Source organism: Hyperoodon ampullatus, assembly GCF_949752795.1.
Source record: "Hyperoodon ampullatus genome assembly, chromosome: 12".
Taxonomy (NCBI): Eukaryota; Metazoa; Chordata; class Mammalia; order Artiodactyla; family Ziphiidae; genus Hyperoodon; species Hyperoodon ampullatus.
Window position 1 is genome coordinate 38,704,726 of NC_136925.1, and position 17,969 is coordinate 38,722,694.

Genomic DNA, 17,969 nt, shown 5'->3' on the forward strand with positions numbered 1-17,969 from the left:
GGCCAAATTAATGCTCTAAACCTTATTAAGGGCATAATACTGCAAGCTGCTTTCCATACTATCTGTATGTCCAAAGACGAAGAGGGAGGCCTACCTGGAATACTCCCACTTTTACCTGGCTATCTAGGGAGAGGTAGTTAAGAACATAGGCTCTGGAGCAAAAACTACCTGAAGTCAAATCCCAACTTTACCACTTATTAACTTAGAGATCTTGGCAAGCTGCTTAGCCTTTTACAATTCAACTTCCAACTTTTAGGGTGGGTCTGAGAATTAAATAAGATTAGGTATGTAAAGCCCCTAAAAGGTGCCTCACAGATAGTAAACAACCAATTCATGGTAGCTATTTGCTGTTATTAGTAACTCTAACCCAAGTCTCAGCTTTCAACTAGGACCTCACTTACAAGGAAATCTTCTCTATCTCATGCCAGTTAAGAGCCCTCCCTCTGTTCTTTCATGGCACACCCTCTCCGCCCCTTACAACCCTTACTAAACTCTATTATCATCACTTGTTTACTTGTTAGTATGTTACTCACGGTATATCAGCGCCTAGTATAATACCTGACACATACATAGCACACAATAACTACTTATTTTATGAATAATGAAAATAATTTAACAGTAACTTTTGACTCAAACCCAAAGTTTGCTAATACCCTCAATATGCTAAAGAACACTTGAAAATATATTTTATTTCCACACAAACTTAGTAACTCCACATTTTGTTTGTGAACTTTCCCAAAAGGCTACAAAGCTCAAAAAACAAAGATAAAAGTAAAATTGAAAACCACTAAAGTAAAATTTTAAAGCAAACAAGGGTAGAAGAGAAAGGGAACAAAACACCTAAAACACACTACACCCTGTGTTAGATGCTCTTCATGTAGCGTCTAGCTCTCTGAGCCAAAGAATAAAGGGAAGGGCCTCCCTGGTGGCGCAGTGGTTGAGAGTCCGCCTGCCGATGCAGGGGATACGGGTTCGTGCCCCGGTCTGGGAGGATCCCATATGCCGCGGAGCGGCTGGGCCCGTGAGCCATGGCCGCTGAGCCTGCGCGTCTGGAGCCTGTGCTCCGCAACGGGAGAGGCCACAACAGTGGGAGGCCCGCATACCGCAAAAAAAAAAAAAAAAAAAAAAGAATAAAGGGAAGAGAGAAGAGGTTCATGACAGAATCCCCAGGCTGATGAAAACTACCACAACCAATAAAACCACGCTCTAATTTCCTGAGAGCCAAACCAAAAGTAGAAACATAACAGATTACATCATGCTCTGTGCCCAATTTTTTAAAAACATGTTTGGTTTCTCTTAAAAGACAAACATTTCCCCTACATACAGCTTCAGTAATTAAGTTGAGGTCTTGTGTTTTTTCTTTTAAGCAACTTCCAGAAATTAGAGTATTACACAATGACTACTTAATTTTGAAAGAATGCTTCAAGGTTAAGTAGCAAAGCGGTTTTGATGGTTCCTGACCTTATCTAAAATTCTACCAGTATTATTTAATTCTTCCTTATTTAAACATCCATTAATCTGTACTTCTATTTAAGTAAATCTCTTTACTAATTATTAAAGAGAACATCACAAAGTTGGGGTTTTTCTTCTTGAGAACTGAGGTTCAGATACCCACAATGTGTTGACCAAAGCCCAAAACAGAAGAGACTGGAAAGCCAAAAATATCTGCCTTGCTGCCTCATAAAAGTTTAATTTAAAATGAGAAGCAAGGACTTCCCTAGTAGCGCAGTGGTTAAGAATCCACCTGCCAGGGCTTCCCTGGTGGCGCAGTGGTTGAGAGTCCGCCTGCCGATGCAGGGGACACGGGTTCGTGCCCCGATCTGGGAAGATCCCACATGCCACGGAGCGGCTGGGCCCGTGAGCCATGGCTGCTGAGCCTGCGCGTCCGCAGCCTGTGCTCCACAATGGGAGAGGCCACAACAGTGAGAGGCCTGTGTACCGCAAAAAAAAAAAAAAAAAAAAAAAAAAGAATCCACCTGCCAAAGCACAGGACATGGGTTCGAGCCCTGGTCCGGGAAGATCCACATGCTGCGGAGCAACTAAGCCCATGCGCCACAACCACTGAGCCTGCGCTCTAGAGCCCGTGACCCACAACTACTGTGCCCGCGGGCCACAACTACTAAAGCCCGCGTGCCTAGAGCCCGTGCTCCGCAACAAGAGAAGCCACTGAATGAGAAGCCCACGCACCGCAACAACGAGTAGCCCCTGCTTGCCGCAACTACAGAAAAGCCCGCGCGAGCAACGAAGACCCAACGCAGCCAAAATAAATAAATTTAAAAAACAAAACAAAAAATGAGAAGTAATAGCAAGGAATACATAGTGAACATGAAACTACTCTTGTAAACACTAATTTTGCCTTTTAGTTCCACACCATTGAAGAACTCCTAACACCAAAGCTAAGATTTCCCTCCCTCTGCAAAAGAACTAAACCAGGCACATATGTTGAAAACTATCATCATCATTTAAACCAATTTTTTTTTTTTTTTTTTTTTTTTTGCGGTACGCGGGCCTCTCACTGCTGTGGCCTCTCCCGTTGCGGAGCACAGGCTCCACACGCACAGGCTCAGTGGCCATGGCTCACGGTCCTAGCCGCTCCGCGGCATGTGGGATCTTCACAGACCGGGGCACGAACCCATGTCCCCTGCATCGGCAGGTGGACTCTCAACCACTGTGCCACCAAGGAAGCCCTAAACCAATTTTTAAAAATAACTGGATCCACTTTTACTAATATCCTCTGCTAGGTCTTGTCCTCCTACCTACTGGATAGATATATGTAGGTAATTCACAGGATATAGTCCTCCAATAATGGCAGCTCTTTCACTTCCCCTCAGTTTCATCTGTTACCTGTAAATTGATGACTTAGGGTGAAGGTCCAAAGCCCAGGCTAACCAGCATATCCCACAGCCTCAAAAAACCAAAGACACCTACTCTAATTAAACATGCTAATGGCCTGTTTAAGCAGATGGCCCTGCAAAAATAAAGGGTAACTAGGTCCCTACTCCACCACTTCTTGCTGCAGGAACTTGGTCAAGTTACCTCATCTTCTTAGTCTCAGTTTCCTCATCTGAGAAAAAGCAAAAATATCTACCTTGAAGTTAACATAAAACTAATGAGATAACATATAAAATCCTAGCACAGCACCTGGCACACAGTATGTGCTCAAAAACTTCAATCACCATGAAATGCAAACTTGACCCTGTCACCTCCCGTGCTTTCAATAACCTTTTAAAGATTCCTCCATAGTCTTTAAGACAAAATTCAAATCCTGACACAAGATATACAAGATCTTCCTTCAAGATTTGACTTTTCTTTCTCCCCTCGTCCCCCAAGTCAGAAGTACACTCTCTCTCTTTTGAACTTCTCAACCACTCTGTTCAGACTGTTCTCAAATTTACTAATCACATCTTACCCCTACTAAGGTTATAATTTCTTTACAAACACATGTTTTTATTCATCATTATACCCCTATTTTATATGATACCTAGCAAAGAGTAAGCACTAAGTATGTTTTTTATTGAAATCAATTACTTACTTTACTGTAGGAATAATATTTGGCTGAGGTTTTAATAACCGTAAACGATACCACATACATCTTCCATATACTTTTCTGATATTCTTTAATCGATTTTGTTCTGTCAAAAAAAAAGAAAAAGAAGGTGATAGTTCAACGGTTTCCACAGTGAAGGCAAAACCAGAGTTAAAACCATACTAACCTTCATTATCATGCTAATATTATATTGGAACATCAAAGTACTCTCTACTTAAACTTTTAAGAAAAATTCACAAGATAGGCTAAATTTTCTACCACTTAGAACAAATGATCTATCTGGAAAATTTTATTCGACTACCAGGCAATCATTTTTCATGTGAGACTTAACTTCTAACTGAAAAAATTAAAAACTGACTTGAACCCAAAATATTTAGTTATATAATCAGTAATTTCTGAAAAATTCTCTCCTCCTTCCCCTTCTGCTATAAAAGTAACAAAAAGTGAAAAATAGTTGGAATGTGCACTTTATTAAGGAAGCCAAGCAGAAATGATAGTCTTCAAATATGAAAATAATTATGTTAAATGAGAAAAGTCACCCAAACCCATAAGAAGTTAAAATAGGTTTATATAAGAGTTATAACAAAAGGTATTATTTTAGTCCCCCTGAAAAATCTGCAATTCAATTAAAAAGGAATTAAACCAAAGCCAACATATCATATACTGTTTTACTAAGCTCACCACAATCACTTGGTTTGAATAACTCTCCCAAGTTTAAAAAAATTTCGGTAAGTTTTAAAATAAAAATCTACCTTTTCATGAAGATGTTATATAGAAAGCAAAGTAAGAAGCCCATGCCACTCCAAAGCCAAAGACAAAAACAAAAGCTTGGAAGGCCAAGAAGGCAGTGCTAAAAAGCATCCATATCCACACACAAAAAAAGAAGATTGCATGTTACCCACTTTCTGGGTGGCTCAAGACACCCCGAAGGCAGTCTGTTTATCCTTGGAAGAGAGACAAGCTTAACCACTATGTCATCATCAAGTTTCCCTTGAGCAGGGAGTTGGTCATGAAGAAGACAGAAGACAGCAATACACTTGGGTTCATTATGAATGTCAAAGCCAACAAGCACCAGATCAAATGGTCTATGAAGAAGCTCTACAACACTGATATGGCCAAGGTCAACACCCTGATCAGGGCTGATGGAGAGAAGAAGGTATATGTTCGACTGGCTACTGACTATGATGCTTTGGATGTTGCCAACAAAACTGAGATCATCTAAACTGAGTCCAGCTGCTTAAAACTAAATAAAAATTTTTTCACAATATTAAAAAACTACAAAACCAAAGTCCTTAAATGAGATCTCAGGTAAGTAAAAGAACTTTGCATATAATAGAATGTTCCAAAGCTGCCATATAAGAAGCCCACCAACCCTGTTATCACCATGCTTCCAGGAAAGAATCCACATGAGAGAGCTATGTGGCAGGAGGTATCAGAACATGTGTGGTGAAGAGCAATCCATGTAGGGGGAGGGGTGGTGGCAGAAAAGGAGACTGGTAATATGCAGGGAGAATTATCAAGTAAGTTAATATATTAAGGATAACTGCAGTCAGCTTTTCACTGTCAAAGAAGGGAGTTACATATGTGAAAAATTAGAAAACGTGAATGAACTCTGTGGTATTAGAGTGCAACTGAAGATATGAGTAAGAACTAATTAATATCTTTTAATATAGAAATATAGATGTAGATCTATACACATACATACACATTCTCTAACTCTATTAAGTGAACCTAGGAACAATGACATCTCAATAGCAGTGAGCACACCTAGCACCCAGATCTTGATTTCTAAATAGCATTCTCCACGAACGGGAACCAGAGATCCAAGTATCTTCCCACAAAATATTACAAAAGGGAAAGAACGATTTTACAGTGGAGAAGTGTGATAGGCTGAATAATTGCCCCCTGTCAAGATGTCTACCACATCCTAAAACCCACAACCAGTGAATATATTACCTTACACGGCAAAAGGGACTTCACAGATGTGACTAAATTAAAGATTTGAGATGGGAAGATTATCCTGTATTATCTGGGTGGTCCCAATATAACCACAGGGGTCCTTATAAGGAAGCAGGAGGGTCAAAGAGAAGATGATGTAACAATGCGAGCAGAGGCTGGAGTGATGTTCTTTGAAGATGGAAGGAGAGGCCACAAACCAAAGAATACAGGCTGTCTCCAGAAGCTGGAAAAGGCAAGAATTCTATTCTAAACCCTGCAGAAAGAACCTGCCCTGCCAACACAATCACTAGCCCAGTAAAACCACCCTTGGAAGTCTGGCCTCCAAAACTATAAATTTGTGTAATATTAAGCCACTAAGGTTGTGGTTTGTTACAGCAATGATAGGAAACTAATACAAAAAATCTGGTGGACAACATCTTATCAGGTGATAAGTGAACATCACCAGCAATGAGACAAAATGCAATCATATACCATCTAACAGAATGCAATGAGAAGAACAGAATCAGTTTTGTGAAATTCGTCTCTAAGATACGTAACCTGAAACTAATAATGAGAAAATACTAGACAACCAAAATTCAGGTCCATTCTACAAAATAATTGGCCTATAATCTTTAAAGTCAGGGAAAAACTAACTAAAGAAGTGTTCCAGACTGAAGGAGACTAAAGAAACATGTCAACTAAATGTGATGATGTGTGATTCTGAAATGGATCATTTGCTATAAAGGACATCATTGAGACAAGTGACAAAACTTGAATAGGTCTGAAAATGAAATGGTAGTAATGTAAATTTTCTGATTTTCACAGTTAAATTATAGACACTTTTGAAAACACCACTGGTGATTTTTAAATCTGGATTTCATTAAATTAAGCCTCCACAGTTTCCCACTTTAAGTATGAAACCAAGGAAACATGTTATAAGAACATGCTGAAGTCTCTTTATTAACCAGATGGCTTGATCTATTCAAAGGAATAATATTCTCCCAATGTTTCTGTCCATGAGAAAGTACACATGGTTTTCAGTCCCCAAAGTCTTGCACAATGTGTACATGCACCTTGTATGCCTCACTCTTCCGATCCAAAATTTGTATCTTAACCTTTTAGTAGAATATTTAAATAATCAGTAAGTACTACGGGGTATAGTTTACACAGTAACACAGTGATATCCAGCACCACTCAATATTCATAGTACACATTCCAAAATTCTATACGAATGACCTCAAGTCAAAGTAACTATCAGAAGTAAAGTCCTTCCACAAGGAGGGACGGATTGGGACTTTGGGAATAGAAGATACAAACTATTATATATAGAATAAACAACAAGGTCCTATTGTGTAGCACAGGGCACTATATTTAATATCCTGTAATAAACCATAATGGAAAAGAAAAAAAAAAGTACTTTGAGAGCTTTTTAAAGACACTTAGAATAAAAAGAAATTCATTTATCAACTTCTAGTTTATAGAATTACTAGTTTCATGGGCAGCAAAAATTACCTAAGTAATATCATTAACTTATAATATAGTTTTAAAAGAAATCATTCACATTTATAAAAAAGGGAAATTACAAGGTCATAAAACAATTCTGTGATTAAAAAAAAATAGCAACATATGATGATTGCTCTCAGCAATCATGAAGTTTGTATGTCCACAGGAGTAGTCCAGGCTTGGGGGCAGGTTACTATGGTTGTGCTTCATAAGCTATACAGCGCCTTTGCTAAAACAGTCATATCCACCTGTCATGCAGAATGATCTGTCAGTCTGTAGTATAACTGAGTGAACCCTTAGCACCATATTCCTAGAACCTGAAGAGCTGAAAGAATGTTAGTCAGATCCGGTCTTCAAACCTGTGTGCCTGCTTTTAAAAGAATTTTTTTTTTTTTGCGGTACGCCGGCCTCTCACTGTTGTGGCCTCTCCCGTTGAGGGGCACAGGCTCCGGACGCGCAGGCTCAGCGGCCCTGGCTCATGAACCCAGCCGCTCCGCGGCATGTGGGATCTTCCCGGACCGGGGCACGAACCTGCATCCCCTACATCGGCAGGCGGACTCTCAACCACTGTGCCACCAGGGAAGCCCTAAAAGAATTTTTAAAAATCATGTACCCTCTTGTAGAGTTCTAATTTGACCAATCTAACCAATAGATTTCAACGTAAGTTTGAAGAGTTGCAAAAGATGTTGTTTCTGACATAAGTTGATATTTTAAAATAAAAGTTTCATTGCTTTTAAATGTACCAATGAAATCTAAAAATCATAATAGCAATTTCATATCCACCATCATCCATTTACAGAAATTTATGAACAAGCTCTTCATTCTACTTCCCCCACATAATTTTATCCTAATGTAATATATTTTTATCCTGGTAAGTCATTTCTTATAATACTGACACATACTTCTTCAAATTAATTTGTTTTATTCCCTGTGACTATTTTTCCCAAATTTTTATATTGAAAATTTTCAAGCCTTCAGAAAAGTTGAAAGAATATTACAATGAACAATACCCTTCACCTAAATCCACCAACTATTAACATTCTGCAACTCTTGGCTTTATCTCTAGTTCCTGCTTTCCCTCCCTCTCCCCTTTTTTTAGAGTAAGTTGCAGACATCAAGACACTTCACTTCCAAATGCTTTGGCACGCATGACCAAAGAACATCAGTAATTTTACCACAGTGAAGTTTAACACATCCATAAGGTTTTTTATGTGTTAAAATTTCTGCTGCTACTTTTACCCGTATGTGTGTGTGTGCGCGTGTGTTATCAAGGCAACATAAATATTACAAATTGATAAATTACTAAAATAAGAGTAAAATATCCATTACGCTTTCACTTATAAGCAAATTGTAAATATCCCATATGTTCAAAGAGTTGAAACTCTAAACACTGAAACTGAGTTTTAAAAATAAAAAGTACACTGCTGTCAATATGGCACAATGTTAGGTAAAATAGCTTTATCTTTTACTTTAAGTATATTTTTTCAAAACTTGGAAGTTGCAGATTATCTTCAGTTATTCAATTTATAGAAAAAACATGCTCCATAACCTAACTGACAAAGGCAGTCCTCACTGTTAAACCAATTAGGCAAACCAAACTTGGTCCAAAAAAGTCTGACTTCATTTTTCAGTTCAAATAAATATATCAATATATATTTTGATATTTTGAGGATTATAAAAATCATTGAGAAATAAATTTTAGAATATACCTTGCAATATACATTACTAAAATTAATAAAGCTAAATGATATAGAGATAACATAATTTACTTAAAAGAAAAAAATGTACCACACTTCTTTCCAAAGTTCAGGGCCCCCTAAAAGTATTCCTAAATCCCTAAGGGGTCCAAGAAAATAGTACCAAGAATCAAAAGGTTATATTCAATATTCCAAAAAGTCTAGAAGACATTATATATCAGTTTTCTAGCTACCCAAAGTCTCTCTGCAGCTAGTTGAGAATATATTACCTCAATGTGATGACACTGGCTCACTCGTTGTTGGCACAATTTTGTTCTTTTATTTTAAAAAAACAGGAAAACACGTTTCTCTATAATAGTGCAGTTTGGTTCCAAGAATACTTCAAAATAGAAAAGGCATGAAAATGATAATTTGAAAATGAAAAACTGGGAATTCAGTGCTCCAGACCTCCAAAACTATCGCTTACCTAGTCACCCTAATCTCAAAACAGACTAAGAGAAACTAAAGCTTCTGTTATGCTCTTAACCTGAATCTGAATAGTTAGCCATAGTGTGTCATTCTCAAGGCCAGGTCAGAACTGTTTGGATTTGGGATAGATAAGACACTTGACTAAACACTACTCACCATCACTACCACCCAGTGCACACAATCACAGATTACCTATATTGGAAGGATTTCAGAAACTTGGGTTCAGTTGCCACCTACCCCCTATGCATACCCTGGCAACAGAGGAGGAAACCCAGGAAGCAGCTGAAAATGTTTGGATCAGAGTAGAACCACCCCACCAGAACCAAAGTTCATAATCCTCAGGAATGCCTAAGGATTATATAAGTGCAATGTAAGTGCAAACCAATACAAACCAAGTGGTTCAAATAGATTCAGCTGGTGCTTGACTGGACAACAGCATACAACTATACGATCTGCTTACCCACCTCAATTTTATTTTCCCTTTAGAGTACTGAAACGAGTACCATAGAACACAGTTTTTCAGCCTCAGCACTATGGACATTTTGGACTAGGTAACAGCTGTGGGGAGCTGCCCTGTGTATTAGAGTATGTTTGGCAGCATTATGGTCTCTACCCACTAGATGCCAAGAGCACCTCCCCACTGGAGACGATATTAAACACACACACACCAAAACACATGGCTATAGCGGGGTCATGGAAAGCAGCTGAATGATATGGCCTGAAGATCAGGGACACGGAGAAGAAAGGAAAGGTTGGGAGAATAAACAGAGGTGATAAGGCAACAAATTCTCTTTTTCCATTCCCCTACAAGTATGCTTCAGGCAAAGAGAATCACTATATATTTGAGTACTTATGAACACCTTGAGGGAGGGGGAGGTTGGGGAGCTTGATTATTTTAAAAGAAAAAAGCCAGACAACAAAAAAAAGCTGGAGGAAGAAAGCCCACAACAATCTCAATTAATAGTAGTTTAGCACACTTAGAGGTCATGTGAAGGCAAAAATATTCAGATATTCCATAATTATCCCTGGGGGTATATCTCACAATTACAAGTGTTAAGCTGTCATTGTAAGCAACCTTTGTAAAGACCACTTGAAAAATTTAGCAAGTGGCTACATTATGGAGATTAAAAATATATACTTACAGGATGATCAAACACCTAATGTTATATAATGCTGCACTTGTGGCTTGGAATAAAATTTCCAGTGATGGTATCATATTCAGAGCCCAAAAGTGCTATATCACAAACGCAGATGAAACATATACATTCTGAAAAACTGTTAGATGACTCATAAAATAGCTCTGGTGATCACAAAGACACTGAGGTTGAATATATGAGGAGTTTGAAAATAATTGTTTCCTGAAATGTAAGGGGATAAAACTGTATTTTTAAGTACTATATTTTATAGTATATGATTTTTAAATATTTTAAGTAGATATGACTTCATCCTTTAAAGGATATATATCCATGCTGGCCAAAAACCTTTTTTCACCTCATTAAGAAATAGGAGACCTTGTCAACTTCTCTGCTTAGAAACTTTCAATAGCTTCCAACTGCACCTAAAATAAAATCTAAGCTTCGTACCAGGCTTACACACATTATCAGCACCCCAGCTCCCTCTCTGACTTTATCCCAGATTCATCTCCTCACCTGCCACACTCTTGCCACTTTGGTCTTCTCTGTTCCTGGAATATGTCCAACTCTTTCTTCCCTTGAAGACTTTGTACACTGTTTCCCCAGCCTGAAACAGGCTTTTCCACTCAATTCAGATCTTTGAATGGCTGGCTCCCTTTTGTCACTCAGCTTGAAGAAATTTTCTCAGGAAGATTTTCTCTGAATATTCTACTTCTCTACACAGTATTTATCACTATCTGATTTTGTTTGTTTGTTTGTTTAGATGTCAGTCGTCTCCCCCACACTAAGATGTAAGCTTCAAGAGAGAAGGGATCCTGTCTATATTGTTCACTCCCATATTCCATTGCCTAACATAATGCCTGGCAAATAGTAGGTGCTTAATAAATATTTGTTGAATGTTTTAATTACCTCATTTAGACCTCCCAACCACCCTGGGGGTACGTATGTATGGATGGATGATTATACTTCAAAACAAAACAAAAAAACCTGAGGCTCAGTGAGATTAAGTAAGTTGCCCAAAGTTACAGATGGTACCAAAGGAATTGCAAATAACCACTAAAGAATACAGATGAGACTTGTGCCCAGGTTTAAATTCATAGGCCTGTGCACATAATCACTTTAACTGTCTTTCCTAATCAAAGAATAGTTAGATTGCCTTGACAATTCTCAAAAGCAGCTAAAATATATTATGTCCCTATTCTCATTAACTTAACCAGACCAGACTATATCTCCGAAGCAGAAACTGTAATATGAAGAAATTCAAGTCAAAATATTTAAGAACAAGGAGTAGCTAAAAACAACTGATTAGATGACATCTCTAAATTTCTGAAACAGAAGTTTACAGACCAGGGATTCCCTGGCGGTCCAGTGGTTAGGACTCGGCGCTTTCACTGCCATGGCCGGGGTTCAATCCCTGGTGGAGGAACTAAGATCCCACAAGCCATGCAGCGTGGCCCAAAACAAACAAACAAACAAAAACAATAAAAATTTATTTTAAAAAAAGTACTACAAATAAAACCGCCACAAAGATTTCAGTATTAAAGAGTGTGGGACAAGGCAATGTAGCACATAAATTTGAGGGGGAGGGGACCAGTTCTTTTTTGTTTGTTTTAGCTCAATTTGCTATAGAAGTGTCAAGATCCAGAAGAAAAGCAAACCATCCCTCATATCTGTAGGACACAGGGGTTTTTGTGAGCCATTTGTCTCTAAGCCAGAAGATAATACTAAGGAAAGAAGGGGAGTCTCAACTGCAGGAATGATTCATTTCAAGCTATGTTTCTTTTTTTTTTTTTAACAGATTTTATTTATTTATTTATTTTGGCTGCATCGGGTCTTAGTTGCAGCATGCAGGATCTTTTGCTTCGGCACATGGGCCTCTCTCTAGTTGTGGCGTGCAGGTTTTCGCTTCTCTAGTTGTGGCGCGGGCTCCACAGCTCGTGGGCTATATAGTTTGCGGCACACAGGCTCTCTAGTTGAGGTGCACGGGCTCAGTAGTTGTGGCACGCAGGCTTTGTTGCCCCGCAGCATGTGGGATCTTAGTTCCCCGACCAGGGATCTCAAACCCGCGTTCCCTGCATTGCAGGGGAGATTCTTTACCACTGGACCACCAAGGAAGTCCCTCAAATTACATTTCTTAAACTGAACTAGATGTGCAAGATAGTGGAGAATTCTAAACGAATTATAGTGTGCAAGTGGGTCCCTGAGAAGGATGCTATGTCTCCTTAGCATACTCTCAAACATGACCCAAGACCCTACTAAAGGGTCATCTCTACCCTGCCATCTCATCAGCCGACAACACAGCTACTCTGTTAACTACCGTACTCTTCATCCAATCCTCTACCATTACCACTCTATTTTTCTTTTCACCTTTATCCCAAGTGATAATCCACAGCCCAAGTCAAAGGTTAATTATTTCTAAGACAAAACAAGAGAAAAAGAAATAGAGAAACTCAAATACTGTTACAGTAAAGAAATACTAGCTTTAAAAAAAATGGCAATTTAAAACACAGGATGGGGCTTCCCTGGTGGGGCAGTGGTTAAGAATCCGCCTACCAATGCAGGGGACACAGGTTCGAGCCCTGGTCCAGGAAGATCCCACGTGCTGCAGAGCAACTAAGCTCGTGCACCACAACCACTGAGCCTGCGCTCTAGAACCCACGAGCCACAACTACTGAAGCCTGTGCACCTACAGCCTGTGCTCTGCAACAAGAGAAGCCACTGCAATCAGAAGCCCGCATGCTGCAACAAAGAGTGGCCCCCGCTCACCGCAGCTAGAGAAAGCCCGCACACAGCAACAAAGACCTGATGCAGCCAAAAATAAAAAATAAAATAAATAAATTTTTAAAAAAACCCCACAAGGATGTATGTCCCACTGGGACCTTAAACACTACATACCCCAAAGTAAAAACAATTCACTGAGCTGAAAGGGCCCACAGACGTAAGAGGTACAGAGAATGTCTTCCTCCTTCTATGGCTATGATTGGCTCATTCCATCATAGCCAATCTAGCCAAAGATTCTTTGAATAAGCTTTTAGACATTAATACAAATTCATACAGTAAACTCAGCATATACATAAGAGCAGAAGGAAGAAAATATTCACCATTCTGACACCCAGATAATAATCAATAATAACATTTTAATGTGTTTCCTTTGTAGTCCTCTTTTGGAGAACATCTGGGAAGGAGGAAGGAAGAAAGGAAAGTTGGCAAGGTTGAGGGTACATACTCAGGAAAGACTTCTCTACGAACAAGGAAATTCCAGCAACTAATTTCTAGGGGCAATGTGCTTCCCTCAATCAGAGGGCTGCGGGGCTGCCTCAATCAAGGCCCTCAAGAACACTTCTGCAGTAATGATGACATCTACTACTTCTCCCCAGTGCAGCAGATGCCCAAGAGATAGTTTCTCAGACAGAAGAACAAGCAGGACATACAAATGCGAATTTAAGGGCAGCACTCTATCATGTACCAGCGTACAAACTGACAGACACAAACACATAAAGCTAAAGTTTGTGTTAAAATCACATTACCTGTAATTTTTAATTTTTTAATTTCTAAATGTCTCCCATGTTTAGAAACTCAGTGTAAACATCATGACTACTAATAACCAAATGAATTGACACCATAATACACCTATCATCCTATAATTGGACATACAAACTGTTCCTGATTTTTTGGTATTATGGGCATTTAAATAGGGTGTTCTGAGACTCAATTTCCAACGTAGGGGTGGGGAAGGTCCCCACAACTTCGACGAGTAATTCTTGGAATACCAGCTAGGTGTCTGAAAATTCAACTCCGTTTTGACACCATCTACCCAGAGCTAGCATCAGACTCCACAGGTTGAGGGCTCGGTCCCACAAGACTGCACACCCACGCCCCCCTACTTTAGATGCCAGTCACAAGCCCAGGTTATAGACTGGGGGGTTCCAACCACCTCCTCCTTTGGTTTGATTAATTTGCTGAAGTGGCTCACAGAACTCAGAGAAACATTTCACTTACTATATCACCGGTTTACTATAAAAGGTTACAAATGAGGAAAAGCCAAATGGAACAGATGCATAGAGCAAGGTTTGGGGAAAGGGTGAGGAGCTTCCATGCCCTCTCTGGGTTCAACTCTCTCCCCAAATCTCCATGTGTTCACCAACCCAGAAGCCTCTCCGGACCCTATCCTTTTGGGGTTTTATAGAGGCTTCATATAGGCACGGTTGATTAAATCACTGGCCATTGGCATTTGAGCTCAATCCCTAGCCCCTCTACCATCCCTGGAGATCAGGGGTAGGACTGAAAGTTCCAACCCCCTAATCACATGGTTGGTTCTCCTGGTGACCAGCAGAGTCCCTTTTCAGTGCTTCCAAAAGTCACCTCATTCACATAACAAAAGATACCTGTATCACTCTTAACACTTAGGAAATTCCAAGGATTTTGGAAGTTGTGGGCAGGAACTGTGGACAAAGGCCAAATATATACAAGAACCATATATCTGGTCATTCAGATGACCAAAATATATTTTTATAAGTCACAATATCACAGTATATCACACAATATCACAATATCTTTCTTTGGTCCTATAAGTATTTAGAACTATATCCTTAGAACAGTGTCCCAGAAGTGGAATTACTAAATTTAAAATTTTTAACATTTTTATAGCTTTCTTCTAAAAAAGGAAGTAGGACTATACATTCTTTTCAGCAGTTGGCATGAATGGCACCACCATTCTTCAGCAGTCAGTATTAAATCCAATTTTTACTAATCTGTACTCAAACTCTTGAAGGCAGACATTGTTGTCATATACATAATCAGCCCTGCGCTTTCCAGGTGCCAAGAATATAGCAAGCACAAAATAAACATTTGTATAGAATGTAGAGGGCCTCCCTGGTGGCGCAGTGGTTGAGAGTCCGCCTGCCGATGCAGGGGATACGGGTTCGTGCCCCGGTCTGGGAGGATCCCATATGCCGCGGAGCGGCTGGGCCCGTGAGCCATGGCTGCTGAGCCTGCGCATCCGGAGCCTGTGCTCCGCAACGGGAGAGGCCACAACAGTGAGAGGCCCGCATACCACAAAAAAAAAAAAAAAAAAAAAAAAAAAAAAAAAAAAAAAGAATGTAGAGAACACCTTTATTAAATAAATATTGGTGGGTACCTACTATGTGCCTGGATGTTTCTGGACACTGAGGATACAGCAGAAAACAAAACAAAAACCCCTGCTCTCACACACCATACATTCCAGCGGAGGAGAAAGCAATAAACAAATTAAGTAAACTATATAGTATATTAGAAGATAAGTGTTATGAAGAGAAATAAAACAGAAAAAGGGAAGAGCTTCTTTGAAGGTAGAAAAAAACTTAACAATTTTAAATAAGGTGCTGAAAGAAGGCAACACTGAGAAGATGGTGTTTGAGCAAGGACATGATGGAGATGGGGGAGGTCGTAATGTGGCTACTAGAGAAAAAGCATTCCAGGCATAGGGAGCAGCAACTATAAAGGTTCAAAAGAAGAAGTGTGCCCCATATGCCCTAAGAGTAGCAGAGCGGCTAGTATGACTGGAATGGAAGAAACAAGAGAGAAAGTATAAGAAATGAAGTCAAAAAGCTCATGAAGGACTTCACAGGCCACTCTAATGACTTTAGCTTCTACTGTGATTGAGATGGGAGAGGCTTAAAGGGTTCTGAGCAGAAGTGACATGGGCCAGCTTCGGTTCTAAAAGGATCACTGCTACTATTTTGAGAAAAGACTGCAAGGAGTAAGGGTAGAAACGATGAGACTAGTTAGAAGGCTAATGATAATCCAGGCCATAAAACAGGACGGTGGTGGTGGTGGAGCAATAAGAAATGGTCACACTAGATATAATAATTTGAAGGTAGAGCCAACAGGACACACTAAAAGTCTGGAAGTGGCATATGAGACAAAGAGATGAACCAAGAATAACTCTAAGGCTTCTTGCCAGAACAGCTGAAGAAACAGATGTGATTAACTGAGATGGAGAAGACTATGAGTCAAGAAGGTGAAAAATTTTGGAAAGATGATGGTTGCACAACATTGTGAATGTAATTAATGCTAATGAACTGTACATTTAAAATGGTTAAAACTACAAATTTTATGTTTTATATACATACTACCACAATACAAATTTTAAAAGAAAAGTAATATATCAAGTAATATCTCAAGTATGTCCCTTACCTTCCTATTGCTACCACCATTGTTTGGGCCCATATTATGTCTTGTCTGCTTCTCAATCTCTATACTGTCTCATCCTATGAGATGTTATTACATTAACTTGCATATAGCACAGTTGCAAAAGTGTTCTAAAATGTTCATGACGACATACTGTCAACCAAATCACACATACACTCTTCAGCTGAACATATAAGGTTTTCTATATGACTTAATCAAGTTTTCTGGCCTTTTCTCACACTTTTTCACTCTGGGAACTCTGCTGCAACTGGTTTGATCTGTACTTTAAATATGTTTCATGCTTTCCAGGCTCTACACTTTTGCTCATGTGATTTCTTCTTTGCACCTCCTCCCTCCATTCCACGCATTAAATCCTTCTCATCCTTTAACAGTCCAGTCAAAATCAACTTACTCTAAAGAGCCTTTCCTCACCTCTAGATACCCACTACCACCCCCAACTAGATGCAAATACTTTATCCAACTAACTTCCATAGCACTTGCTTTCACTTCTCTTACACTTTCTTCGCTGTGTTTTGGATATAATAATTTGTGTATCTGTCTAATCCTAATTCTCCCACCCCAGCCAGATTATAAACTCTATCAAAAGACTATATTTACACTGCATTCATCTTTGTACCATCTGCTGCTCCTAGTGAATGCTCAATCAATAACTACTAGATTTAATGAAACAGGCAAAAATCTAAAGTGAAAAACATCTGGAATCTACACAAGAAAATTCCTTCATCCATACTGACAAATATAATTCCAAAATGTAAGGAACACCTTATGTTACCAAACCCAAGTTTGGGTTTGCTCACCTGCCACAGCAAAGCCAATTGACTGATGCTGGGTTGTGGTGAAGGAAAGTACAGCATTTACTGCAGGTGCCAAGCAAGGAGTAGGGTAGCTCATGCTCAAAAGACCCAAACTCCCCAACTGTTTTCAGGCAAGGGTTTTTAAAGGCAGCATCTGGGGGTGAGGGCTGCAGGATACATGGCTTTCTTCTGACTGGCTGGTGGTGAGGTAACAGGTGGTGTCTCAGGAATCTCAATCATCAACCTTCCAAAGTCACCAGAGGGTTGGGGCAGGGGGCAGGTCTTAGTTCCTGAAGAACAACTCCAAGAGATCCTTCAGATAGTTCTGTATATCCCTTGAGGAGGAACTAGGACTCTGTTTTATCCCTGAACTACTGTCATTACTTTTCTTGTTTAACTGCTTTTCCTTTGTTTCTGCATTCCCTCACTTCCCTACTTAGTAACTACCTATGCCTACTCTTTGGAACTCAAGGAAGGCCTAGGAGACTCAAGTCTTTTTCTACAAACAAGAAATGGGGGACACGGAGGGGCTTTTGTACCTGGCAGGGTCCTGCTTGGTTTCAATCCCCCTTTCCTTTGATACTCCTCAATCTTGAGGGGAACAGGTACGGAACTGAAAGGGAATAACGTTTTGAATAGAGAGGTTAATCATAAACTCGGCAGAGGAACTCAGGGTTTAGGGGGACTTGGCTTCACTTAT

General features: G+C 39.6%; 1 protein-coding gene across 2 annotated transcripts in view; it reads right to left on the minus strand.

The window, feature by feature from the left end:
• Positions 1–17,969, minus strand: part of SEC63 (SEC63 homolog, protein translocation regulator) — a gene marked incomplete at its 5' end in the record, with an annotated part of 64,446 nt that overhangs the window by 40,873 nt on the left and 5,604 nt on the right. For both annotated transcript variants that reach the window (XM_079716149.1, XM_079716148.1), the window contains one exon: positions 3,533–3,632. In XM_079716149.1, the coding sequence (XP_079572275.1) occupies positions 3,533–3,632 (100 nt within the window). The remainder of the gene's footprint in view (positions 1–3,532; positions 3,633–17,969) is intronic.